Here is a 27847-nt window from a genome sequence, read left to right on the forward strand (position 1 = left end):
AATCTGGTGTAACCTCAGGTACATCTGGTGAAGCCTGAGTCACCTGCTCGACCGGCCCCCGGGAAGTAGACGTAGTCGGGTCGGGGCCGTCGTCATCGTCTGAGCTCGTGGCGGAAGCAAATGGATCCACAGCACGCGTGGTAGCCTCAGGGTCGCCCTCCGCAGCTTCTTCCTCCTCATCTTCAAAGATGGAGGTGCCGAGCTCATCATATCCTGCAACTTCAAAGACAGAAGAATTGCACGGTGCAGTCTCGTCGAAAGTGACCTCACAAGTCTCTCTGACGATGTTAGTATCAATAATCAGCACACGGTACGCTCTAGAGTGAGAAGCATAACCGAGAAAAATGCCGTCAGACGAGCGAGACTCAAACTTATCAAGTTTTCCATCTTTCAGCACAAAGCACCGGCAACCGAAAACTCTGAGATGGTCAACACGGGGCTGGCGTCCAAACCGTAACTCATAAGAAGTCCTGTGCATGAAAGCACGCAAGAAAATGCGGTTGGACACGTAACAAACGGTGTTTACCGCCTCAGCCCAGTATTAGCGAGGAGTCCTATGCTCATCGAGCATCGTCCTCGCCATCTCAACCAGCGTCCGATTCTTCCGCTCTACAACTTCATTCTGCTGTGGAGTGTAGGGAGAAGAATACTGGTGTTCAAGCCCTTAATCACTGCAAAAAGTGTCAAACCAAGCGTTTTTGAATTCTGTGCCATTATCACTGCGAATCGCACGCATGGCCTGGGGTAGCTCATTTTTCAACCTCAAGATCAAGTCTCGAACAAACTCAAAAGCCTCATCCTTGGTTCTCATGAAAAAGACCCAAGAATAGCGAGAAAAGTCGTCCACGATCACAAGAACGTACCACTTCCCACCAACAGACATCACCCTACAAGGACCAACTGTGTCCATGTGTAACAACTCTCCAGGGTGAGCGGTCATCACCTGATTAACAGGCGGATGAGAAGCGGCAACCATCTTCCCGTGGCGACACGGATGGCAAACAAGGTCCTTTTCAAACTTCAATTTGGGCAATCCTCGGATCAGGCCAAGTGAGCTCAGTCTCGACAACAAATGAAAGCTCAAATGTCTAAGTCTCCTATGCCACTTCCACAGATCAGAAGAAGGACTAGCCAACAAGCAACGAGAAGGGCCAAGAGGAGTTCTAGAGAAGTCAACCAACAAAACCCGATCGTGAGGTGTAATCCGACAAACCAAATCTCCTCTGGAATCAAGAACACGCGAACAGCCCCCTTTGAAGCGAACCTCAAACCCCTCATCAAGAAGTTGCGAAACAAAAAGCAAATTGAACCCAAGGTTCGAAACCAAAGCAACCTCTCTCAGGGTAAAGCGATCAGAAACTCGAACAGCGCCAAGTCCACGTACCTTTCCTCTTCTATTATCCCCGAACACAATGTAATCCTTTGAGAGCATCGGGGTGAGGCTGGAGAACCATTTGTCATTCCCGGTCATATGGCGCGAACAACCGGAGTCCATGATCCACCTGTTCTCCAAGCCTCCAACCTGCACATCAGTAGTGAGACAAAGGGTGAGCAAATGTCTCAACACTGGGGTTAGCAAAGTGAGAAGCAAACCAGTGTCGAGCCATTTGCTCTACAGAAGGGTTAGCAAAACCAGGCAAAGCGTATCCCCCGTCCCGTCTACCGCGTGACTGACGAACACCACCGCGAGGAAAGCGTGGGGCATCGAAACCTCCTCCAAAGCCTCGGTCCTGTGGTCCATAGCCGTACTGAAAACGACTAGGAGCACGACCGGCAAAGCGACAACCCACTGGAGCACGGTAACGACCACCGTCTCCCTGACCTCCACCTACACGGCGCGCCCTAGCATCTTGCCTACCACCACGCCGAGGAGGACCATGCACCCGAGCAGAGTACATGTCCGCGTTCCGTCTCTCCTGCTCACGCCTCACAGCACGCTTCCTTCTGAAGTAAAACTCCTCCAGGTAACCTTCCCTGTCACAGTACTCGCAGTGGTACCTCACCTCACGCTTGGGAGGTGGAGGCCTAGCCTGCGGACGGGGAGGAGCAGCCCCCTTCTTCTGGGCAACCTGGGCTGCGGCAGCAGTGAGCGTATCAAGGGGATTCTTCAGCTCATTGGGCTTTGGAACCCAAACCTGCTTCTGCGGAGGTGCTTTCGGTGGTTCTTTAACCACACCATCCGCGGGGTCAACAAGCGAAGGCTGCGTGCTCGTACTAGCAGTGTTTCTAGTAGCCTTGCCGATCTTACCATACAACTTGTCAAAGTCTGACTTCGTGTATGTGTAACCGACCCCAAAACCATCACCACGCTTGAACTGCTTAATCATCATGCTCAACTGCTGCTCACTAGCAGAAACCCAACTAAGAATCGCCCTAAGATATGTATTCTCATTCTCCAAGTTGGCTTTCTCTACCGCAAGATTATCCAAATCAGAGATCAAACCAGGGCAAACAGAGCAGTCAATAGGTGGGCTAGACTCCACGACCTTAGTCTTCCCCAAAGACTTAATCAAGGCATTCTTCTCATCTAGCTCCGACCTAAGCATGGGATAAACCTTGCAAGCACCAAGCAGAACTGGCCTAGACTTCATCTCCTCTAGCTCGCACACAACAGTAGCAAACTTGGACTGCAACGAAGCTAGATCGGACTTAAAGATAGGACACTCATCACATTCAAGCACATCGCTAACGATAGGAGCGTCCTTAACCAGTTCTAGTTCATGCTTGGCCTTAGCGAGCTCATGAGACACGTCAGAAAGCGAAGTCTTAGCAACATCTAAGTTCGCGACGTTCTCATCATGCTTGGCACGGAGAGCAACAAGATCATTCATGTGAGATATGCAGCCAGCGCACTCATCCTCACTAGATTTCTCCCTAGCACAAGCTAGCTCAGCCCTAAGCTTTCTACGCTCTCTAGCTGCTTCCTTAAGCAGCCTTTTCTGGTTGTCGAGAGCGGCGTACAACTCCCTAACCTCTGTATCTAGTAGGTCGGTCGTGGAGTTTACCTCTGAATCACTCTCGGATCCAGGAGAAGAGTCGGCGTGCGTCGGTGTAGCATGTCCACCTAAAGACGCACGAGCACCATCGGCTTCGCCCGCCATGGTGCAGAAGCCCTTGCGCCGACCGGCCGCCAAGCAAAGGCCGATGAAGCCGGTGGCTTCCTTGTCCCGCTTCTTCTTCTTCTTGTTGTCATCGGAGGTCGGTGAAGAAGAGCGGTCGGTGTCGGAGCTCTTGCCGAGGTCGCTGAGCTGCGCCAGGAAGGCCTTCTCCCGCTTGTTGGCCTTGTACTGGAAGCGCTTCTTGAGCGACTCCTTGTTGAAGCGTCCTCCCCGGTCACGACTGCGGTGCTTGTGGCGCCGGCGCTCCTTGTTGGAGCCTCCCTCGTCGCGGTCGCTGTGGCGGTAGTAGTCGAAGTGGTTGTTCTGGCCACCGCCGGACTTCTTGGGGCAATCGGCGATGAAGTGGTTCAAATCGCCGCAGTTGTAGCACCCGGGGTTCTTCTTCCTCTGCCTGTTGTGGTAGACGCGCTGGAACTTGCTGATGAGGAGGCACAAGTCGTCGTCGCCCAGCGTCTCCAGCTGCTCATCTGTAACAGAAGGCAAAGAGGCAAGAGAAAAGCCAAGAGCAGAATTAGCGTTAGAGCTCGATCCACCTGGGCCAGTCACAAGAGAGATGCTCTTGGAAGGAGGGGCACCATTGAGCTTGGCTCGTGTCTGGTTATCCACCTCTGTGGCCTTGAGCTTGCTGAAAAGCTCGTTCACGGTCAGAGTCTCATAGCCAGCAGACTCAATGATCGTGTTCACCTTGAGATCCCACACAGAGCGGTCAAGTGCGTAGAGCAACTTGAGGGCCTTCTCGTGCTCTGTGTACTCAAGGGCATCAGCAGATCTGTTCGCATTGACTTTGTTCACAATCGATTGAAACCGACTGAACATCAAGTCAATGCTCTCACCCGGCTCCTGTGTGAAGTTCTCATATTCACGCCGGTGAGTCTCGTACAGCCTTGCCTTGACCTGAGGTGTGCCCTCGTGGTAGTTGTCAAGGCACGTCCAAATCTTGTGGGCTTCCTGAAAACCCCGGACGCATGAGAACTCCGCACGAGAAACGCCAGCGAACAAGGTATTGACAGCCTTGGTGTTAGCCTCGTGCTCGGTCACTTGAAGAGGAGTGACCCGAGCGGCAAGCACCACGTAAGACTGGTTCTTGGTAATATCCCAGACCTCGGCTCCCATGGTCTGCAATAAGGCTCTCATGCGAACCTTCCAGTAGGCATAGTCCTCGCCGGCAAACATGGGGATCTTATCAAGAATCGCCATGGTCGCCAAGTGGTTTTCGAACCGGTTAAGGTACTGAAAACCTCAACCAGGCTCTGATACCAATTGAGAGACCGGAAAGGCGACCAGAGGGGGGTGAATGGGAGCCACAAATTCGATTTAAAAAATCGAAGGGCCTATGTCCCAATAACACCCGACGCACTTCAAAATGGCGAGTATCAACACCGCGTAGCTCAGAACGGCTACCGACGCTAAGAATACTCCCACAGAAAAGCCAGAACTCACATGCGAAAGCAAAGCAGTGAAAAGCACACACAAAACTCGCACAACCACACAAAAGCCGATTAGAGAAAAATCATTGGAGAGAAACCATCTCAATTACTCGAGCAAGGAGGAGTTAGTACACAGAGAAATAAATGCTATAGATACTGGAATTAAATCTAGATAACACAGGCACAACTAATCTAATTTTTTGTTTTCCCTTTTTTTTAATTAAGCAGAAAATAATTAAACCCCTAGCATGAAAATAAATCTAGTGAGAGAACAAAAGAGCTATAGCTAGAGGACAGCCCAAAAACAAGATTAGCTACTCATCTAAGACCTAAAATAATTCTAGCAAAATTAACGGAAAAAGAAAAGCCTGATGAAGCATTCTGTCAAACACTTACTGGGCGCAGTTTTTGTTTTTGTTGAAGAACACACTTGATTAGAGGTGGGATTTCACACACGCACACCAAAAGCAGGTCCTTGCACTGCAAATCAACCAAGCTGCCGCATGCCTGCTAGTGCTTGCCTGCTAGTGCTTGCCTCCCTGCTGCCATGTGCCATGCCAAGGGCCAAATCGCCTCCCTGCCTTGCAGCTGCTGCTGTGCGTCCGTGCGCTGCCTTCTGGCCTGGCCCGCTGCTCTTGCTGCTGCGTGCGTGGGCTTGCGCGCTCTGCTCCCCACAAGCACCTCCGCCTGCTGCTGGGATGGCGCGCGCAAATGCACCGTGAGCCAGGCGCTGCTTTTCCAGTGCTCTCCGAACCTGCACGCACAAGAATAGAGAAAGGGACCAAACAAATCCAAAACGAGCCAGTGAATTGAATCGAAATCGACCGCTCCGAGGTCAGAGGAGGGAAGGGCCTCCTTTCCCATAGATTCAAAGTTCAATTCTCCATCCAAAAACTCTAACCCTAGGAGAGGAAGGAAGGGGAACCAGAAGAACAAAACAAAACAGCAGGGGGCGACGGGGACTTATGAACCGCAGGAGTTGGCTGCCCTCCTCTCTCTTTTTAACCCCACTAATTCTCTAGACTAAAGACTAAAATACCCCTAGACTTAACTAAACACTAGAAAGCCCGTAGGGGCAAAACCGGAAAAGATACACGATCTCATCCGACGGCCGAGGTTCTTTCTTCGAGTCGAAGTCTTCTCCGCGATGCCGCTGTGTGGACGAAGATCCGGTCCGCGGTTTTGGAGGGTCCGCGAAACCCGGGTAGGTGGCCGGTTTTGAGAAAACCGCCAAAACTCCACGCGCACGATCACACCGCACGGTTGACAATTCACTCATCACAGGCAGGATAGAGTACTCTCATTCCTCATATAGTTATAATAAAATATTAAAGTGTATCACTATAAAATTTTAAATTACTATTTCTATCATTAATAATATATTATCTCTATTATTCTTTATAAAATACTACCATCACCATATATTTATATACGATGAAAGAGATAAGAATATGTCGAAACGGCCATGACCCTGACCTGGAAGAAGCCTGCCCTGCCCTCGACGTGGCCGCAGGGGGCGCGGCGGCCGGACCAAGAGCCAGCACCTCCGATGAATCGCCGGCGCCCAGGTCCACCGTGTCTCGGTGCACGCAGATGTAGCAGGGTGCCGTTTGAGGTAGGCATGTGCAGCCAGATCAACAAGCCAAAAAATGGTACTATAATTCAGAGCTCTTGAGAGGGGCATAGTCCCCCCTCCCCCGCCGCTCTCGCTGGCGACTCGGGGGCGCCGCGCGCCGCCTTCCACCCCTCCTCTGTGTCGCTCCCGGTGGCCGCCGGCCGGGCGGCGACAGCGGCCCATGGCCGTGCCAAAGTCGGCGCCTGCTCGCTCGGCGGCAGCGGCCCGTGGCCGTGCCGAAGTCGGTGCATGCTCGCTCCCCCTCTCCTCTCTCTCTCCCACCTCCTTCCTCTTCCCACCCTTGGGACCTTGCCGTTTCTTCGCCGTCGCCGGCCGCCGGGGCCAGTCCCGGCCTGCTCCTCGCCGGATCCGGGCCCCCCATGGCCGGATCCACCGCCGGGCTTGGGTTTGGGTGTCGGATCCGCTACCCTCGGTCAGATCGCCGCCGTCCAGGCTAGGGGCCGTGCCGCGCCGCCGCCTCGGTGACCCTGTGGCTGCGCCACCGCCGCCGGGGGACCGTGACGCGCCGTTGTCGGCGGTCCGTGCCACGCCGCTGCCGCCGGGGGTCCTTGGGGCCTGTGGCCGCGCCGTCGTCGCCGTCTCACCATGGCCGTGGGCTCCTGGGTGACCGCCGCCTGGGGGCGCCGCCCTCGTGGGGTGTGGTTGCCGGCCACCGACCTTCCCTGCTGGCTGCCCTGTTTGTGGTGTCGTTGTTCTCCGGTGCAATGGCGTCTGCTGTCATCAAAGGGTTGGGTTTGGGGTGAAGGCGAAAGCCTTGGTCTGCTTGCGGGCCGAAGACGGCGATGCCCTCGGCACTTTGTTGAAGGCGTCACTCTTTCTTCCTATGCCCTCCTCTTCAATGAGCTCTCCAGGTGAAAACCTAGACCATTTTGGTCGGACGACGACGGCGCCTTTCGCGTCGCTCGCTCCCTGAAGGCGTTGTCTTGGAAGCTTTTACCGGTGGTGGTCGTATTCTCTTCTCTAAGAGGATCCACTTCTGCACCTACCCTCGCTTAGTTTTCTCTACATCGTTCAAGTCGCGTTGGTCATTGGTTGATGCTTTGCCGCCTCTCTCTTCGTTGGCGGATATTTTCCCGCTGGGCTGCGATGGCGGATGCTTTGCCGCCGTCGTTGTTGGTTGGAGTTCTCTACGGACGGATGCTTTGCCGTCGTTGTTGGTTGGTCAGGTGGATTATGCTTTGCCACCTTCGTACTTTTGGCGGTGTAGTTTTTTTTTTTACAGGTTCAGTTGGGTGATTTCGACTAGGTTGGTGGGTTCAGATGTTGCTTGCTGTTGTTCTTCTGCTCCGCGTACAGCGGCCAGCACAGCAGCGGCAGCCCCGCCGCGACGCCCTCCAGCGTCGAGTTCCACCCGCAGTGCGTCACGAACGCGCCGGCCGCGCGGTGGCGCTGCACGTCCACCTGCGGCGCCCAGGACCCGACGGCGAGCCCCCGGTCCCTGGTGCGCTCCAGGAACCCGGCTGGCAGGAGCGCGTCGAGGTCGTCGTCGCCGTCGAATGGTTCGCCGGCGGCGCTGGGAGGCGGAGAGCTCCACAGGACCCAGAGGAACCGATGCCCAGATTTCTCCAGGCCTGCGGCGATCTCGGCGAGCTGGCTCTTGGGGAACGCGCCCATGCTCCCGAAGCACAGGAACACGACGCTGCGGTCCGGCTGCGCGTCCATCAACCGGAGGCACTCGTGCTCCTCGCCATCGCCGCCGCCGGGCGAGACCAGCGGCCCGACGCAGTAGACCGGCGGCGTGGCGCGGCCCGGCACGCACAGCCCGTCCCTGAGCGCGCGCACCGCGCGCGGCTCCAGCGACTCGAAGGAGTTGACGAGGATGCCGCGGGCGTCCGGGATCCGGGACGCGACGCGGAGGATGGCCCGGCAGACCTCGCCGTCGTCGGAGAGCCCCTCGGCCATCTCGGAGACCTTGAACGGGGGAGCGCCCGGGAACGACAGGACGGTGGAGGCGCCGAGCCCCGCGAAGCTCGTGCTCATGCTGGCCCGCCTCGCGGGGAGCGCGAGGAAGACGGCGAGGCCGGCCGCGCCGGAGGGGAAGAAGAAGTAGGCGGGCACGCCGAGCTCCGCCGCGACGTCGAGCGCGTCGCCGCAGAACATGTCGAGCACGAGCGCCCCGACGGGCGGCAGCAGCGAGCGGAGCAGGTCGCGGAGCGGCGCGTTGGTGGCGCGGAGGAAGCGGAGCATCCGTGCCAGGACGTCCTGCTCGGGCTCGGGCTCACCGGAGCCGCCACCGGGTGCCGGCGGGGGCGGGGGCAGGAAGTGGAAGGCGACGGAGGCGTTGGCGTCCTCGGCGCGCGCGACGGTGGCGGCGAAGCCGGTCGCCATGACGGGCAGCTCGGCGACCGCGACGGCGACGTAGACCGCGCCCCCGCCGTGGCGGAGGAAGGCCTTGGCGAGCTCGAGCATCGGCGCGAGGTGGCCGACGCCGACGCCTGGGAACAGCACCACCGTCTTCCTCGCCATCGACGACGCCGGCGAGACAACGGCGGCGATTGATTGCAAGTCGTAGCTAAGCTAGCTGCGCACCGCCCGAACCCGAACGCATGTGAGCTGCCGGGCTTCTCTGCCCTACCGCTAGTCCTCTACCACCGTGGCGATCAGCCTGGTCCTGACGCCGTCGTGGACGCTGCTGTGCTAGCTATAGTATGCTGGCAGCGTGTGGCCGCCGCCGCCTCGGCTGCCGGCGGCGTCGTGTCCAAACGTGTCGTGATCTCACGTGGATGGGCTTGACCGCCGTCGCGGTGGACTGGTGGTGGTGGAGAAGAGTGGCTAGCTGACGCCAATCAGTTTTGCTTCCTTCAATTCTTTTGCTCGTTCCTTTAGACAAAAAACCTTGTCAGTTGTCAAGTAATCGGAAGAAGCAGAAAACAAGAATGAAAGAACCGGTCTTGAAATCTTACGTATGCATAGTTGCATACAGAACTTACTGACAGGGAACGTTGATCTTTGGGACTACAGAAGATTGTGTAATCTTGTTACTGATACAGCAATCTTTTGACACTGTTGTCCCAAAACAATTGAGGGGTTGTTTGGTTTGAGGGGCTAAACTTTAATTCATGTCACATCAAAGAGAATCTTAGTATTTAGAAGTATTAAATAAAGATTAATTATAAAATTAATTTTAGAACTCTATGGCTAAACTGCGAGACGAATCTAATGAGATATACTAATTCATGATTAGCAGATGGTACTGTAGCATCACTGTAGCAAATTATGAATTAATCAGGACCATTAGATTTGTCTCGCGAATTAGCACTCAGCTGTCAAAAAATATTTACAAATAGATTTTATTTGATACTTCAAAATAATAAGATTTTTTTTTGATGTGATAGGACCTGAAGAAAAGTCTGGAGAAACAAACAAGACCTGAGCAAAGGAAACAGTATACGAGCAACCGAACATAACGGGCTGTGTTTGGTTAGGGGTGAAAAAGTTCTAATGAAAATTTTCTGCCCCTTTGACCATTAATTAAATGTATTAAATGAAATCTAATCATAAAATAACCTTCAAAATTATGGTACTGTAGCTTGTGATGTAGCTAATAAGTTTTTTGACTGCATGATTAGAAGATGATTAGGAATAATTATTGTAGCATCACTGTAGCCAATTATGATTGAAAAGAATTTCACAGAAACCAAACATGCCCATGGTGTGATTCACTGTTTTGCTCGCAACCCGACAGAGGAGACAAATCTTGGTCACCTCTTCACTCCACCTGGTGTCTGCTTTCACCGCTGTCCAAGATGAGGTAAACGCTCTGCCCTGGTGAACCTACCATGGGGACCCTCATCACGGTGACCTAGGTCTAGGAACGCCTGGTCCACGAGAATTTTCTGTGCTCGACTTAGTGGTGTACTCTCAGAAAAAAAACTTTCTGCTGTATATGTGGTCATCCTCATCAGACACACACACACACACTACTCTCGTTAACATCGAGAGAGGGGGGCCAGCTTCACCTCGGAAGCTCAGGCTCGCAGGATGCAACAAGAACATGGCCAAGCTTCAGTAAAACTCTATTTCTGTCTCCCTCTGCATCTGATCCTCTGAAATATTGTGTTGTGACAGTGTTGTGTGATTGCATTTCGGCAGATGGTTGAGGAAGGGTGTGACAGCTGCAGGAAGTGGCAAGAGCACTACTACTGGGAGCACATGGATGTGAGCAAGATCCGCTTCTTCAAGCTAATGACCGGAGATTTTGCCAAGGGCACTGTAAGTGTATACAGCCTGCCCTACTATGTTTTGAGGCAAATCTTCCACTGCTATGTGAATTGTAAAGTGAACAACTGGACATTACTTTTGTTTTCTAAAATAGATGTTCTAGAAAACATGCTTAAAATATGAAAAATTTTGGCAACAAATAAGTAAGGTGCGTACATCTGTCATGTTAAAATGGTAATTAATAGCAGACTTCTCATTGCAAGTATTCAGTAATTGAATTTTCTCTGTAACTTTTAATAACAAATAACAGGGAGAACATGACATAGTCCAACAAGACCATTTGTCAATGTTTCTCTCTTTTTTGATACTGATCATTTTTCAATGTTTGAAACCACAAAGTGAGGTAGAGTGAGGGTATACATTTCTTATATGAGGTTACAAGCTGTGATTCTATTAGCTCTTAAAACTTGCGATTGCGGTGAGCACTAGTGAGCTATCCCTGTAAATGGAGATATGTTACTGAAAGGAGCTTAAATGGTAAAAGGAGTCATGGACACATATATTACTTTAAATTTCATGTATATGTGTTAGGACATTTTGGATCGCTAGGAGTAGATCGTGTGGTTGAATAGCTTTCCGTAGAGGAAAATACCTTGCTTCTGCTGCCCCTTGCCATGGCGCTCTTTTGGATGCACCGGAGTGGACGTCGCAGGGGCGGCGGCGTCGCCGTGCAGCGGCGACGATGGCTTGATGGCGGTAACGTCCTCGCTGTGGCGAGCACAGTGGCGTCGGTGGACTTCCCGCCGCTGGCAGCCTCTCCCGTAGATCGGCTAGGGTTTGGAGGTGGGAAACAGTAGCGGCAGCGAACCTCGTGTATTGAGCCTCTAATCCCACCTCCACTTTATAGAGCTGCGCGACGGAGGCCCACCAGCCTCATATTGGGCTGGGCGTCCCCGATCAGGACGCGAGTCAAGGTTGGCCCAGTCGTTGGACTGGCCCAGTGGAGATCAATACTAACATTCTCCCCCTTGATCTCACCTTTATACTTTAAAATTCCTCAATTTGAACTTAACTCTTTACTTTCTTTTTAGTTACTTTGCTATTGGCCTCATCTCATTGCAGATCAGTACGTAGAGCGTGCCTCATCATGACAGTTATTAGTTACCGTCAGACTTAACAGCCACAATGTACCTTACTGTATTGAAATAAGACCTTAACCTTTCTTTGGGCCCTTTAGTAATCCAGAAATCGTAGGCTTCCCGTAAAACCCATGTCAACTTGGGCGGTAGGCCTTTTGGTAAGCGGATCCGCAAGCACTTGCTTGATACTTTGGTGCTCCATGATTTCATATGATTCTGGATTTTCTCCTTTGCAACATATGACACATTGTCAATGTGTTTGGCAACACACTTGACATGTTGCCATAGGAGTGAAAACATTCGAATGGTATATTGCTGTTGTCTACCATTATCAATTCCGGGTAATGGTTTTCTTAACCATTTTGCCTGTCCTGCAGCCTCATATAATGCTAAATCTTGGGTACACGACCCACAATATTACAACTATTTTGCTTTGGAGCTTTTCCACAATAAAACTCCAAACTCGAGTGTTAGCTACTACTGTGGGCTTCACTAAACTCGCCAAAACTTGATTCTTTTTACTCACAACCTTTTGAGAGTAAATGTTTCTTTCTTACTTAGCATGAGGCTGACAATATTTTTGCAAAATTGCAATACATTCTATAACTCCATTCCAGTGATCTATTGCTGGATTGGACTTCTGCCAAAATGTCCCGGATACTTGTACTATGTCAGGGTAAATTCTTTTGAGCACTAATTTTGCTTCCAACAGCTGAAGCACATGGAACCTTTTTCTTTTGATCGATCATATAATGGTTCCTGGAATTCTGAAAATTCCAAAACTATTACCCTTGACAATAGGACAGGCGTAGCTTACTCGCATGCATACTATATATCTTTAGAACTCTTTTCCAAGTATGCTTTCTGCGATAGTCCTAATACCCCTTTTTTCTTTTATTCCGGTGAATTTCCTTTCCTAGAGCGAATGACTCTTTACCGAAATTATTCTTATCAAAACTAGAGGTCAAAATAACCTTCTTTGAATTTTTTCAGGAAAAGGATTTCCCATCTTTTGAATTTTGCATATTTGCATATTGTCATTTTGCATTGACCTTTACTTAAAACATAACTTTTCTTTGTTCTCATAAAACTTTAGATACTACTAATCTATGATCTAATATCATCAAGTGGTATCGCAATATTCTTTTTTTTTCACAACAAAACCATTTGGTTATGTCATATATATATATATACTTTCTTGTGCAAGTCTCCGTCGGGAGATATTGCTCTAACATCCATCTGATGCAATTTAAAAGCAGTATGACATTAATTGCATTATGATTCTAAAAGAATCCTTTTATGAGACTGAATAAAATGTCTCATTATAACTTATTCTTTTCTTTGCACAAAACTTTTTTTTTTGCCATAAGTCGTGCTTAGCAACTTTTCATGTTCCCTCCGGAGTCACGTTTCAATCTTGTAGACCCATTATAGCCTACTGTCTTGGCTCCATTAGAAACTTATTCCATGTTCCAAAATAAATTTGGAACTTTTAGGTCTCATTATATCTTCCATTGCTTCTCGCCACGTCGATGAATGAGACAACTCAATTTATGACATTCATACAACGTGAAAACATATGTTGAGACAATTTCAGTGCTTGAATCATTGGAGTGAACATACAGTCCCACTTCTCTTCAAGCCTTAGATCTTGACATACTTTACTCCCCCAGATTATCCCATCTATTGCAAAGATGGAATATCTTCAAACTTTTGTTTGGGTTTGTTCTTTACAAGCCTCGATTCAGTTTTTACAAGCCTCGTAAGGTGCTTCAAGCACCACCTTTTTTTTCGGTTGATTTGAGGCTTAACTATATTTTCTCCCTATTTGGAGCTGAAAACTCCAGAAATTTCACTTACTTTATTGTTGGGGTATTAATATTATGACCGTTGTATTCTCTTTTCGGTCGGTCATATTCACTTTAATAGATCATCTTTGCTTTTAAAAAATGCATCGCATTTAACATTCTCTCTAAATTTTAATCTATCTTGTCTTTCTAATCTTTCTCCCCCTCGAAATATGGCACAAACTTTGCTGCCATAATTTCGAAACTATTTTTAACACTTGTGAACAAGGAGCATTTCATTACTAGAACTTTATTCAAATGACCAAGCCATACAAAATAATGGGAGTACCATTTCCTCGTTCCTTTTCAAGAGCTCCTCAGAGTTCTTGATTTGTTGCACTTTCAGGAACTCATATAGTTCTTCATTATGCTATACTTTTGCAAGTCATGCTTGCAATCTTGGTTCGCATACAACTTTTTTTTTGTCCTTCGACTCTTTCAAATCACTATCCAAACATGCCACTATAGTAGTGCATGAGAATTGCTGGGATAGCTTAAAAGCTCCCCCAGACTTCTTCACTTTTATGTGATACTCATGTGGCATGTGAGTCATCACAAAAACTTTCCCTGCCGTGCAGGATGTGAATGGCACAAGTGCCAAAACCTTTCCCGACATGCTGTATAAAACTTCAAAGGCATTTGCAACGCGTGTTTAAGTCAATGTTGGTCAAATTGAACGTGCATCAAACTCATTTCAACCATTATCTTTACTGTTGAAGGACAAGGTAAAAACATAATATAGTGATAAAACTTTAGTCACAATGACTAAAACATGCGCATATACTTTATTTTCTGATTAAATCTTCCTGTTGGTTCCAATTTAATCAAAAAATCTAACGACAGTAAAACTTTAGTGAGAGAAACCAAAAACTTCTCGAAAACAGTTGTATCTCTTTCCATATCAACTAAAAGTCAGAATGGAACCAGTACTTTTCTTTCTTAACCTCAACTCTACAGCTGAGTAACCTCAAAACTTTATCTGTGGCGTTGATCGGAATACACTTTTGTCTGTTAATTTCTCTCTACTTGGGAAGAATTGTATGCCTTAATTTAACGTTGGTCAAAATTAAAACATACAATTTTCCTTTACTTTCAATTCTATATCACCATTGGGCAGAAATAGAACACATGACAAGAATAAAAATTATAATATTGCCATCATCAATTTTGGTCAGAAAATGACAACATCATAATAAACTTTAAATTTCATTTCTTTTAAGAGCAAACTAATGCTCAACTTGACACTTACAATGGTAAAATGGTGCCAAAACAACCTTTCTTTGACTTTCAACAGCGGAAGCTTTTCTCAACCTTAAAATTACATGCTCCTTTTTTTTCACAGGGAAAACTCATCTGAGTTTATCTTTCTTTATTGCAGCGGAGAACTTTTCTTTCTTTCATAAGCTTTTCTTTGTCTTTCTCTTTTCTCTGAAAAATTGATCACTTCGATGCAATTCAGAGATTCAATATTGAACTTAAACTCATAATGAAATTATAATATTGTTATAATCAACGTTGGTCAGAAAATAACAATATCATAATTAACTTTAAACTAATATATTTCTCCTCCTCTATTTAAATTGTCCCGTTGGTTCTAATTTAAATAGAGGTTGAGACTTTTACTTTGCAGCGGAAACTTGACAAAAACGCTTATTCAGAAGCATCTTTATACTCATCTATTCTCTAAGCAATTTATCTCGTTGGTTCAAAATTGAATAGAGATAAAACTGTACAAAATTCAACAAAGAAAGCCTTCTGAAAATAGCAGACTTATTTCAATTTCTATACTGTTCATGCGGCCCGTGCACAAAATAGGCCCGCTATTGGCTCGGATGCCTGGGCCCGCTCAGCACCCGCCTGGGCTGGCGGCCCAGCTGCAGCGCATCGCACGCGCCCAGCTAGGCGCGGCCCGCTCCACTGGGTGCTCCCGACCGCCCCTGGCCGTCCGTTGCCGATCGACGGCCGCCCGTCATCCTCGCAGGAACAAAAAACCCGCCGGCCACATTCTCCCTGGAAAACCCTAGTTTCCATTTTTCCCCCTCCCCTTCTCTCTCTCTCATGGAAGCGGCGGCCGCTGGGGCTGGCCGGAGGAGGAAGAACGGCGCCGCCGCCGGCCCCTTCTTTCTGTGCACCGAGCGGCAACGACCCTTGGCTTGGAGGAGGTGGCGGCGCCGCCGCTGCACGCCCCCTCGCCGGCCACTTCTTCCCCCCCCCCCCCCCCGGCGAACTCGGCTCTTGGAGCAGCGGCCGCATGTGGCGCCCGAAGGAGGTGGCGCCGCCGCCGCCCCCTTTCGCCGGCGCACACGGCCCGAGATCCACGAGCCCCTTTCTCAATCTCTCTCCCTGAACACATCGAGCGGCGGCCGGAGGAGATGGCACCGCCGCGGGCCCCCTCGCCGGCGTGCGTGCTCGCCGTGGCGAGCGCGCCGCCGTCGAGCGGCTCCGGGACAGTGCCCTGGGCCCAGAGCGCGCGCGTTGAGAGGGTCCTTCCTCTAGCGCATCGGCTCGGGTCTTCCCCGCGCGGTGGCGGCCGTGCGTCTGCGCGCGGCGCTGGAGTACCGGTGAGCCGGCGGCTCGTGGGTCTTTCCACGCAGCTCCGGCCGGCGGTGAAGGTGAGTCCCGCCGGCCTCGATCCCCTAGGGTTACAACCTCTTTCTCTCGATCCGATTTGGATCGAATTTCTTTCTCTCCTTTCCGTAATTCTTTCGATCCGAGTTCGGATCCATTCCCAAATCGATCTACTTCGCTAGACCGGCTAACTGATACCATTGTTAGGACATTTTGGATCGCTAGGAGTAGATCGTGTGGTTGAATAGCTTTCCGTAGAGGAAAATACCTTGCTTCTGCTGCCCCTTGCCATGGCGCTCTTTTGGATGCACCGGAGTGGACGTCGCAGGGGCGGCGGCGTCGCCGTGCAGCGGCGACGATGGCTTGATGGCGGTGACGTCCTCGCTGTGGCGAGCACGGTGGCGTCGGTGGACTTCCCGCCGCTGGCAGCCTCTCCCGTAGATCGGCTAGGGTTTGGAGGTGGGAAACAGTAGCGGCAGCGAACCTCGTGTATTGAGCCTCTAATCCCACCTCCACTTTATAGAGCTGCGCGACGGAGGCCCACCAGCCTCATATTGGGCTGGGCGTCCCCGATCAGGACGCGAGTCAAGGTTGGCCCAGTCGTTGGACTGGCCCAGTGGAGATCAATACTAACAATATGTAGACCCAAATATTATCTTATATAGAAGGCTAGGAGCACTTATTATATGGCAAATATTTTGTAAGTAAGATAATTGTGGTATTAATCTTATATCCACTTTCCAGGTTTCAGTTAGAATTTTTTTTAAAAGATACTGCAGGAGCTCTGCCGTTCATTATAACTCAAGCTTGTTTCACTAATTTTCAAGATATTTGTTGTTTTTTCGGAGGTCAAGATTACTATTGTAGGTGATTATGAAGCAAATATTACCCTAATTACTACATTCAACATCTGAAAGTTAACTATATGATCAATGAGTGGTCACTTTTTATGTTTTCATCTTTAGAGCATACCAGAGAAGTTCGCACAGAATTTCAAGGGGCAGATTACTGGAGGGTTCGAACTGAATGCGCCGAGTGGCAAAACATGGCACATCAGTGTAGATAAGCGTGGAGATGAACTGTTCCTCATGTCAGGATGGGAGGATTTTGTTAAGGCTCATGAACTACAGGAGAATGATCTCCTGCTCTTCACATGCTGTGGCAACTCTTCCTTTCAGGTGCTAGTCTTCGAAGCAAGTGGTTGTGAGAGAGTGTCTTCTATGTTTGGCAACCAAATTGGTCCTGATATGTGCAAACATGTCAAGAATATCGTGGGTCAACATGGTAAGCATTGCCCTGTGAATGATTCTGATGACACTACTACACCGTCTCAGCTGGTTGGATCCCCTCACAATGCATCTTCTTCGAAGAAATTAGGCATGTTTTGTTTGTTTTGAATAATTTGCACATGGCATGTCTTAAATCTTAATATATGTAGGTGTTGATCATTTTTCAATATATGTGAGCTGATATAGATAATTTACATCTTTCTTTTCAGGTGAACCTGACGCTCCAAACACAAGCAACTTCATTGTCAATTATTCTGCAAACAGTGATGATGGTAGTGATGACGATTTTGCCAACTCTAACTGCTACTACTCGATGTTTGCCAATCGCCTAAGAGATGAGGAAAAGGAGGAGATAATAGGTTTGGCTTCCATCCAACGGAACAATCCTGCTTTTGTGACTGTTCTGAAGAAACAGCATGTTCAGCGCAACAACAACTCTCTGGTGAGTCATCCGTTCACCTAGAGTAAATGAAATGATTGTACAATACCTACTTGAAAGTCCTGATTTCTTTGTAGGTACTTAAGGTTTTGATTTGTTAATAGGAACTACAAAGAAGCTTGCCTCTCTCAAATGGTAGCTAGTATGGTGAAAAATTTGCTGACAGCCCCAACTTTTCTGAAACTACCAAATGGCAGCTCTATTGGTAATCTGTGTCCTTTCAATCTGACAATGTCCAATACTGAAAATCCTCAGCTACCTAAATGCAGCTAACTGTATATCCCGAGGATTGAATATTTTCAACCCTAACATGCTGCTTATAAGGAAATCTTAATCTCACAGTAAATATGTGTCTATTTTACTTGTATGTATAGTGATATCTTCATCTACACTTTAATTCGGTAAAAAAATTGCTGATATCATATTATCAGATCATGCTCTATATGTCCGTACAATGCTGACATAGCCAATTTAATGCAGATCATCCCCTGTAGATTTGCTGCTGATCATCTAGAGGAAAGATCGCAGGATATCATACTTCGTAGGCCAAACAGGAAAGATAAGTGGCTCGTAAGCTACTACTACTCGTGCTACACACGATGCTTCCAAAACTTGCCATTTTTCAAGTTTGTGCGCGACAACAAGCTCCGGGAGGGTGACATCTGCGTCTTCGAGCTGTTGAAAGGCAAAATGAGGGTGACAATGACCGTCCATGTCATCAGAAAGGCCAGTGACCGGTTTATTCTGGTGGGATAAGTTGCGTTGTATCCTCCAAGAGTAGACATGTAGGATGTGCACTTGTACTGGTGATGAAGTTTCTGCAGTATGTACTATCCCAAGAGTGGCACTGGAAACTTAAAACTGGAAGTGCCTAGCATTATCCCTTGCTTTGTAGGAAGTGCACTTCTGTATCCTCTAAGTTAACTTCTTGATGCAGCAGTATGGCTGCTAGAACAAGGTGTGACCTGTGTAATGTAAATGTTTCTAAGCAAATGGTGCCCTAAGGTGGTGGTTTGTGCTTTTGTGCCTTGTTCAGCTCTCCCTTCTGCTGAAAGTTATTGTACTCTGTTCAGAGATGTTTGTTCTATAATCTATAGGTAGTTTCTAAGTTCAGTGGAAGCTTTGATTGTGTGGTAGCCATGTTGGAATTCGTTGCGGTGATATGCTTCTGCATTGCTGTGAACTCCATTTCATTTCTATATGGTGATATGATGCGCGCAGATGTTGAAGTTCTGGAATGGTGGCATGGCATGTGCTGGCACCTTGAAGTTTCAGCTGAGCGGGTAGGTTTCAGCTTGGTTTTTGGATAATGGAGCCTGATCTCTTCAGTGCCGCGCTGTAATTTACAGCCTGAATAAACTAAATATAAGTCTGAATATTGAACAGATCTGGGCAGGCAATTATTTAAACTTACACTGATTTTGCTTCTTGTTCGAAACAACCATATCGTGACAACCTAGCTCTTTTTTTGAACCGAAAGTGACAACCTAGCTCTTGAAATAGTTGGGTGCTGATAGCCGCTAAACCAAATATCTTTATTTTCCTCCCTGAAGTTGTGAGAACCGCCCAATTTGATACTATTTTAAACGAACCATCGGTCATTATCATCTAGATGAGAGTTAACACGTGCTCGTCGGAGAGCGTGTCACGTGTTATCCCACATCTAGAGACACGAGCAACCGACACGTCATTCATCCAAAATAATATCAAATCCGGTAGTCCCGGTATGTGCTCCAACATACGCCCAGAATCAGCATATGCACATACCGTTTACAATCGAATACATAGCCAACAATCCACAAAGAGCAGTTATAAAAACCAGAGTTCGAGACTTAATATTACAAGTTCAATATAGGTGGGTTTCCAGCTTCACTTTACAAGCCTTGGGCTCACGCGAGTCATATTAAACAGAGACTTAGAGCTTATTGAAAATATATGCTCTCCCGAAGCTCAGCCACGATAAAACTTACTTAAGATGATGATGCCTTGCTCAAGGACATCACCACAACAGCCTACTCTTTCCCCGCATTAGGATCAGCGGGGTAGAAATGGTCGAACACCACTTCTGGCTCACCTGCAACTAGGTTTAGAAGCAACCTGAGTACAAAGGTACTCGCAAGGCTTACGCGATTACATAAACAAAGATCATGCAAAGGCTCAAGGAAAAGCTTTAAGTTTAAGTACTTATTGCATAAGCATAAGCTGCCTAGACTATCACCTAGCAAACTTAATTAACCTTGCCCAACCCCCAGAATTTTAGTTGATTAAGAGAGTAACACAATATATATAACAGATCCTCAACATGACATGAAACCAAAGCCAACAATACCGAAACTCTCTATGAAGAATTCGACGAACCAAGAGCTTGCTCATATCCGAGAGCGCGGCAATTCGAATTGATTATAACCTTGCAAGGGTGTACTACTTTACCCACACGACGCGAGGACCATGCGACTCACCCAACCGATCACGCCGGGCAAGGGGGTACTCACGTCAACCGTTCCCAATAAGGCTCAACCGTTGAGGGTACGCCCAGCTTGCGCGTGGAGACTTAGTTCCACCGAGGACATCTCTAAATTTTCCTACACATAGTTCCACTCGGGGGCCTGCTAAGCCTCCCTGCATAGCCCGTTGGCCACGCATCTGGGACCGGGCCCCAATGATCAAGTCAAAAAAGGTATTTGGCTCATCCGTTCCATTATATTAGATATGTGGTAGCACGGAAAGGTGCTCAAGGCCGATGGCATCAACTCGGTCCTTAATCGATCCAAGCGGACTATGCCCATGTGACTTCATTCTCTAGGCCCTAACATTCCGCTCGAATCTCGGTACTATTACTATACTAGCCACCAAACCAAACCAGTGCGATCAAGGATTATCGGTAAGTGTGATCATCCTAACCATTCTTGTCTAGCGAGCAATGTAAGTAATCTAAGCAGGGCTAAGCATCTAGTCAAGTTAAGTAATTAACTAACTAACATGTGGCAAGGACCTGGTTAAACAATTTAAGGAAGGATAGTGCAGGAAATTAGGTTTAAGAATGCAATACATACATACTATATATAATCCAACATTACCCGGTGAGATAACTAGTTAAGTCAGATTAAATAGGAGCAAGGGTTCATGCTTAGCTGCTTGCCTTGGATAGCTTCGGACTCGACCGCGTACGGAACTCCAGGTTCAGGCTCGGCGGGCTCCACGGGTTCGTTCTCCGACAGTTCGGTCACTAAAATGCATGAATGTGATGCAAGAGTTAAGAAATGAACTACATAACAAGAATAAACCATGAATTAATTTGAGCATGCAGAGAACATTACAAGGAACTCAAGAAAATTAGTTTTGCAGCAAAAGCATTATCCTATAAGTAAACAAAAATAGATCACTATTCAGCTACTCTAAGAGAGATAAATAAGGAAAGGCATGCAAACTCAACTAAACAAATCCAAGAAAATTATCTTAGATACTAGGCATGAAAACAAAGCTAACAAAACTGATTTTGCCATTTTATCACTTTCCTGCACAAAGTTCTATATTAAACCACATTTTAGACAGCAAGCACGAAATCGAAATTAAACCCTAACTAACAGCAAGGAAACACATGAGTAAGTTGAACTACTGGAAACTATACCTTACAAGAAGTCTAACAAAATTTAGTTTCGCATTTTTCAAGCAGTACACAAATAACCAAGCATTAAACTCACTTTTGCAAGATAAAACTATAGATAAATCTACAGCAAGGTAACATGCAAAACAATATTTTTCCTAAGTATATATCAGCTAGAGGAATCTAACAAAACAAGTTTCACAATTTTTGGGTCTATACACGAATTTCTACAAATTTTGCAAGATTACTGCTTAACTAAACTCGTTTGAAAACACTAGAGGTACCCCAGCCGGCCAGCCCAGCGGCTGACAGGCCGGGCCCACGGGCCAGATGCCCACCAGGCTGGGTCAAGGCAAGGCCAGCAGCCTTGACCCGCCCCCCAGGGGCGCAGCCACGGCACGCGCGGCGACGGCGGCGGCAGCACGAGGCGGCGCGGCGAGGCAGGGCCAGAGCGGGCCAAGGAAGATGCGCATGGGGACGAGGAGGTGGCGGCGAGCCTCACCGGCGGTGATGCAGGCGAGGAGCGGCGGCGGACCGGCGCGCGACGAGCAGGGGCGGCGGCGCTCGCCGACGGCTCTGCAGGGAGGGAGAGAGGGCCGGGTTAGGGGCAAAATCGGAGGACGGCGATGCGAGGAAGCTCCCCAAGCGAGGAATTGGGGCGGCGCTCACCGGAGGCGGCGAATCGGCGGCGGGGAGGAAGCTCGGCGGCGACGGCAATGGAGGAGGGAGCTAGGGTTTGCGGGGGAACGGGGCCGAGCTCGACGCGGATAAGGAGAGGGGAGGAGAAGAGTGAAGAGGCAGCACGGCACGCGAGGATTGCCAGCACGTGGAACGAGGATCGACGCCGGCGACGGGCGACGCGTGCCGCGGCGCGCCGAGCGGAAAACAGAGAGGAGAGAGGGAAGGGGCTGACAGGTGGGCCCGGGGCGCGATTTATTATTATTTTTTCTTTTCCCCTTTTTTTTTCTTTGGGCTGTGACAGAAGTAGCAGCAAGAGGAAATAAAGTTTTGTTCACTGTTCACCGCACTTACTGCCAACTTTTTCTTCCCCCAAGATGAGGCAAACAACATCTAGTGCTCATCGCCCAAAACAATGAAAATAAGGTAATCCAAGTGCATCAGCTACCCTGACCCGATTGTCAGTGACCAAGGGCAAGAGCCAAGAGACATGAACAGTTTGTCACCAACCTCCAACGAAAGCATTTGTCCAATCTCACAGTAGCCAGTAATAACTCCTCTCAAGTCTCACCTATATCAAAACACTCCCTCGTTAACATCAAGGTGAACAGAGAGCATCTATGCCTTCCAGAGAATGCAGGATGAGCAAGGTGAGTACTCTTTCTACCTTCATCTCCTTCCATCCATCAAATGTGAATGCTTTGCGACAAATATATTTCCATAGAAACTTTGCAAGATTTGTGCTGCGACAACGCTCTGTTTTTGCATTGCAGATGATTCACCAGGGGTGTGAGAGCTGCAGGAAGTGGCAAGATCACTACTACCTCGAACACATGGTTGCAAGCAAGGTCCGTTTCTTCAAGCTCATGACCGGAGATTTTGCACAGGGCATTGTAAGTATCCATTGTCCTCCGAAGTTGATAGCTGTTCATGTTGTGCAATGTCATGTGCATTACTTAACTGTGCTTGTGAAAATTTGGAGATTTTTTTTCTGGTTTTGTTGCTGGATAGGTGTTGCGAAAGGACACACTTGTGGTTTATGTTATACCCCCAAGGATGAGTCTATGGACACTTCTTTTTTATATGAACAGTTATCCATAGTTTACATTAGTCACTGATTTTCCAACTGGACATAGATTTCTTTATATTAGACATAATCAAGTTATTGACACCATATTCCCCCAAAGGCAACCTAATTGTATTCTCTGCCTCCTGTTTTTATCCTAGAGCATACCAAGGAAGTTTGTGAGCAATCTAAATGAGCAGGTCCCTAAAGGGTTAAACCTGAAAGCACCCGATGGCAAAACATGGTTCATCGAGGTTGCCAAGAATGCTGATGAGCTGTTGTTCATGTCGGGATGGGATAATTTTGCCAAAGCAAATGAGCTGCAAGAGAACGACCTCCTCATCTTCACACGCAGTGGCAACTATTCCTTTGATGTCCAGATCTTCGACGCCAGTGGCTGTGAGAAAGTGCCTTGTTTCTTCACCAGTAAAAAGGGTCCTTGTATGCACAAGCACTTCGATGGCATAGTGGATCAACACGTTGAGTACTGCACTTTAAGTGATTCAGATGATTTAAGAATGCCGTTGCGCCTCATTGGATCCCCACACAAAGCATCTACTTCAAAGAAGATGAGTGGCAAGACTAAACCAAGTAAGTAGTAGTACAAATCTGTGGTATCCTCACACTCACAGACATCTGTTTTGAAGTTTGACAGCGCTGGGTTAAAGCTGTGTGCATTCAGTTATTAAGTTCATATACAGCTTTCATCATGTGCAATCAATAATGTGTTTTACTCGGTCACATTTTTTTTACAGGGAAAGAACCTGAATCTCCAGCCAGTTGCAGCTACCATATCAAGCCAGAGCCCATCAGCAATGACGAGCAGAGCGACGACAGGCTTTGCGATTCCAATTACTACTACTCAAGGTCTGCCAGCAACCTAACTGGTGATGAACGGGATCAGATATTCGGTTTGGCCTCGATTCAACCAGGCAATCCAGCATTTGTGGCTGTCCTGCACAAGACCCATGTTGGGCACAGGAACAACTTGCTGGTCAGTTCATATATTCAACTATTAGGACCACAATTGCGTAGATATTTGTTTCATCTTCACTGATTTGTACCTAATTGGTTACATCAATTTGCAGTCTGTTTTAGAGGTTTACATATAATCAGTAGTCAGTATTGTGAACTTTGTAGCTGATGTCTGGCACTCTGACTGCAATCCTACAGTTCTATGCTTAACTGCAGTCAGTGCTGAATCAGTTCTGCCTTTGCAATGCAGACCATCCACCATGAATTTGCTGCAAATCACCTTGAGGGAAGATCCCATGACATCCTGCTGCTCAGACCAAGGAGGAAAGACAAGTGGTATGTCAGGTACTACCATGCGAGCCACACCAGAGGCTTCAACTGCCACCGCTGGGTCAAGTTCGTCCGCGACAACAGGCTGCGGAAGGATTACATCTGCATCTTCGAGCTGATGAAAGGCACGAGGATGACAACAATGGTCGTCCATGTCCTCAGGAAGGTTGATGGAAGGTTTGTGATGGTGGCCTAAGTTCATGTACCCTGGTTTGCTATGTTGTATCATGTGTAATGTTGTGCTGTATTTTATGTCCGTATGTGCCACTGAAAAACTTCAACTCAAAGTAGGCCCTGGTGCCTGCCATGATCTCATGAACTCAGTCATATGCGTGAATGTTTTTCCTAAGCAAATTGTTTCATCAATATCCATGAGCAATTCTGGAGACAAACTTTCCAGAGGCCAACAACTGACTGTAAGCAATATGGGACACTGAAACATCTCTGGAATAGCGAAATGCAGAATCCCAGATTAGTGTCCTCATCAACGAATGATAAGTAACTCCAGATGATAATGCAAATTACGCTGACACCTCATATGCAAAGGTACAAAGGCAGTACCATGGTAGTAACACTATAATTTAACAGGTCAACTGAAATTTGACACCAAAGAATCTCAGCAGATGTATGGTATGGTATCACAAACCGTAGAAAGAAAATACAAGTCCACGGACATGCCATGTAGCATAAAATTTATTTCAGTCTAATCTAGAAACCTAAGGAGGAAACTGACTATTGCTGGGTAAAGTCATCTAACTTTGCAGTGGATGAAATGCCAGAATAGCTTTCCAAAAGATATCTCTTTTATCCTTTCAAAAGGATGGAATCTACACAACAGCTTCAAGTACCTGCAAAATTGCAGCATCACATTGATAAGCAAAGGCTCAGAAAAATTCAACATTACTGTAATAATATGAGATAACGAACTGCAAATGGAGAAAATTATGTGGCATCAAGAACGGCAAAAGGAGAAATCTGAAAATCCTTCTGGGCTCAGGAATACAAAAAATGAAACATCAAGGCACAAATAGGATCAGGGCACACGGTAAGCATAGGATCACGAGAGATTCTTGTTGCTCCACATTTGAGCAATCAAGATGAAGTACCACTGACACAAACAGTACAAACCTCAAATAAACAAAGTCAAAGAGAATAAATCTCAAGACAGTTGAAACAATGTGAACTATATTAGACACCAGCAAAGGAGGACAACCTTCAAGTGTAATCAAAGAGCAACAGAAAGGACTGAATACATTCATCACTTTGGAAACATAGGAACAATTAGTTTTTTTTTTTTTTTGGGGGGGGGGGGGGGGGGGATGAGATCAGTGGAGGAAGGAAGCCTGTGGCGAGCTGCAGGAGCTATGCAGCTATAGAAGCTGCTGGCTGAATGGAAAAGCTAGCACCTGATCTGGTCATGGCGCATCTGTTTTTTCCTTAACATGTGATGTTTTGAACTGGGCCCTATTGACCGGTGAGTATTTCTTTTTCTATAACGAGCTGAAACACAACTGTCACACACTTTCAATGAGTGTGTGTGTGTGAGTGGTGGTGGGGGGGGGCTTACTGGCAGAAAATAAGCATAAAAAATAGACATCCAACAAAAATAGGATATATTATACATAGGTTGCGTGACTTATGCCGTTGGCACTACAGGATGATTCTGATTTGTCATTAAATCTGATGAAATGTTTCGCAGTGAATTACTAATGGGTTCAATTCTGTCAAAAGTCCGGCTTAGGAGTTGATGAATGAGAAAATCAGGATTACCAAAGGAGTACATGCTTCAAATCAGCACCTTTGGCAGGCTCTACAATGGCCTCTCTTGCATCACCCATCTTTTCCAGCTCCTAACAAATCCCAACCATACCCTCAATCAACTAAAATTTCGATATTGTGCAAACATTTGTCTTATTCCAGTACAAATACAAAGGAACAGTGGTGCAATGGAGCAAATTTAGTTCAAATTAGCATAAAACCAAACTCTAAATGTCAGATATAGATAAATCTGCATCAGTGTAGGGTTCTCATGCTTCAGAATGATGGTACAAGGAATGCAGCATACAAAGGCTGATGAAGAATCATGACACAAGAAAGGCATCCAAGCAATAGTGTTCTAACAGCCAACGAAGCACTCGATGTTCTTCCTATATTCAGAGTAACTCCCAACTTATAACTAGTCAAATATACTTGTGTAATTGAGGATTCAATGGGAAATGGGGAAAAGAATTGGGAAAAGGGGGACCTACATCATTCTAGGACGCAAGGTCCCCATCAAGTTGTGCAGCCTCCAGCATCAACCATCTTTCCCACTCCCTATAAAATCCCAATTTTAATCTCCTTAAATCAGCTCCACTGACTTTGTTGTAAGAGTAGCAAATAAAGGACACATTACAATAACCCCTAGTGCGCCGCTGCATTGCTCGAAGTTCAACTTTAAAAGTGGAAGCTAAGAGTTTTTATTAGACACTGTTGTTTTATGATCCTAATTCCAATTATTCAAATACCATGCAATCAACAACATAACTAGGTTCACTTTAAGTACCACCACTATCTATTCCTAAGCCACTCTTGTTTCAAACCATGAAACAGTTCAGTGGCTAAATGCATCTACAACAGACATCCATTTAGTAGCCCAAGTGAATTTCCTAGGCTATCAACAGACACAAGCACAGATCAACGCTACAACACAAAAATTCAGAGCGGCATCTATCTAGGTGGTACTAAAGGTGCGGTCTTTAAAGTCAGATTATGCAATGCACGAGTACAAACTTGATCGGCTATCTTAACAAGTGCAGCGGAAGAACGTTACCCTGCGAGAGCTCGCAGCAGGCCCGCGCGCTGGCCCCCGGGTGCGCCGTGAGGCGCACCATCACCGCCGCCGCCGTCACCGGGGACCCCATCAACGACGCCAGAGACCTGCGCACACGAAACCACGACGGCCCCCATCCGACCGGTCAGATCACCGCCGTAGCGCTCCGTGGCTCTGCGCGGGGAGTGGGGGTGGAGTGCCCCCATTGCTTACCGCGCGGACGGGAGCGGCGCGGAGGAGGTGGTGAAGGCGGACGGGACGCGGCGGCGCGGGGCCGCGAACGGGGGCGGGGCGCGGAGGCGCGCGGCCGCGGCGGCTGGCGCGGGGGCCGGGCGGCGCGCGGCCGCGAGGACGGTCCGGGTGGCGTGGCCGCGCCACGCCATGGCTAGGGTTTCGGAGGAGGGGGGGGGGGGTGGGAGGAGGGGGGGGAGACGGTGGCGGCGGTGAGGGTTTAGGGTTTTATTTATCAGGCAAGGTACTGGGGAGATGCAGTGGGCCGGATTCTTCAGAAGTTGGGCCCCCATTTCGTTGCGAGATGGATTCTTGCGCTTCAGGGAAACAAGAGATAAACACCTAGTATTTTCGAAAGTTTATTGCTAAGCATAGGGACCTAGTTACTCCGGTAATCTTGCTCTCCTTTCCTAATTTGTAGGGCTGTTGCAGCAAAAGGGAGGGGATGAGGTCATATTACCCCCAAGAAATAAAATTAAGTTCATAGGAATCTCTTGTGGAGGTTGCTGCAACTTTTATCACAGTT

At 47.9% G+C, this 27847-nt stretch overlaps 4 protein-coding genes across 8 annotated transcripts; 2 read left to right on the plus strand and 2 right to left on the minus strand.

Moving 5' to 3' along the window:
* Window positions 1-6770: 6770 nt before the first annotated feature.
* LOC120699967 (anthocyanidin 5,3-O-glucosyltransferase-like) lies at window positions 6771-8972 on the minus strand. Its single transcript, XM_039984085.1, has one exon. It carries the CDS (start codon window positions 8646-8648, stop codon window positions 7425-7427), a length of 1224 nt encoding a protein of 407 aa, XP_039840019.1. The 5' UTR covers window positions 8649-8972; the 3' UTR covers window positions 6771-7424.
* Window positions 8973-10029: 1057 nt separating this feature from the next.
* On the plus strand, window positions 10030-18738 carry LOC120699969 (B3 domain-containing protein Os12g0592300-like). 2 transcript variants are annotated; one of them, XM_039984087.1, is made up of 5 exons: window positions 10030-10190; window positions 10275-10394; window positions 16863-17274; window positions 17396-17628; window positions 18106-18738. In XM_039984087.1, the coding sequence occupies exons 1-5, from the start codon at window positions 10164-10166 to the stop codon at window positions 18379-18381; spliced, it is 1068 nt and encodes a 355-aa protein (XP_039840021.1). In that variant the 5' UTR covers window positions 10030-10163; the 3' UTR covers window positions 18382-18738. The 2 variants fall into 2 exon arrangements, with proteins under 2 accessions (XP_039840021.1, XP_039840022.1); XM_039984088.1 differs by having other exon boundaries at window positions 16863-17181.
* A 3735-nt stretch (window positions 18739-22473) lies between these two features.
* Window positions 22474-24605, plus strand: LOC120699968 (B3 domain-containing protein Os12g0592300-like). The gene is made up of 5 exons (XM_039984086.1): window positions 22474-22557; window positions 22681-22800; window positions 23135-23564; window positions 23729-23967; window positions 24199-24605. The coding sequence occupies exons 1-5, from the start codon at window positions 22528-22530 to the stop codon at window positions 24472-24474; spliced, it is 1095 nt and encodes a 364-aa protein (XP_039840020.1). The 5' UTR covers window positions 22474-22527; the 3' UTR covers window positions 24475-24605.
* Window positions 24606-24815: 210 nt separating this feature from the next.
* LOC120699971 (glutaconyl-CoA decarboxylase subunit gamma-like) lies at window positions 24816-27510 on the minus strand. Of its 4 annotated transcripts, XR_005685746.1 has the most exons (5): window positions 27304-27510; window positions 27091-27197; window positions 26528-26594; window positions 26049-26128; window positions 24816-25126 (listed from the first exon to the last, which is right to left on the minus strand). XR_005685746.1 is itself a non-coding variant. In XM_039984091.1 (4 exons), the coding sequence occupies exons 1-3, from the start codon at window positions 27471-27473 to the stop codon at window positions 26575-26577; spliced, it is 297 nt and encodes a 98-aa protein (XP_039840025.1). In that variant the 5' UTR covers window positions 27474-27510; the 3' UTR covers window positions 24816-25126; window positions 26528-26574. The 4 variants fall into 4 exon arrangements, 2 of the variants coding, with proteins under 2 accessions (XP_039840025.1, XP_039840026.1); XR_005685745.1 differs by lacking the exon at window positions 26528-26594; XM_039984091.1 differs by lacking the exon at window positions 26049-26128.
* Between the last annotated feature and the right edge of the window lie 337 nt (window positions 27511-27847).

This window comes from Panicum virgatum, chromosome 3K (assembly GCF_016808335.1).
Source record: "Panicum virgatum strain AP13 chromosome 3K, P.virgatum_v5, whole genome shotgun sequence".
NCBI lineage: Eukaryota > Viridiplantae > Streptophyta > Magnoliopsida > Poales > Poaceae > Panicum > Panicum virgatum.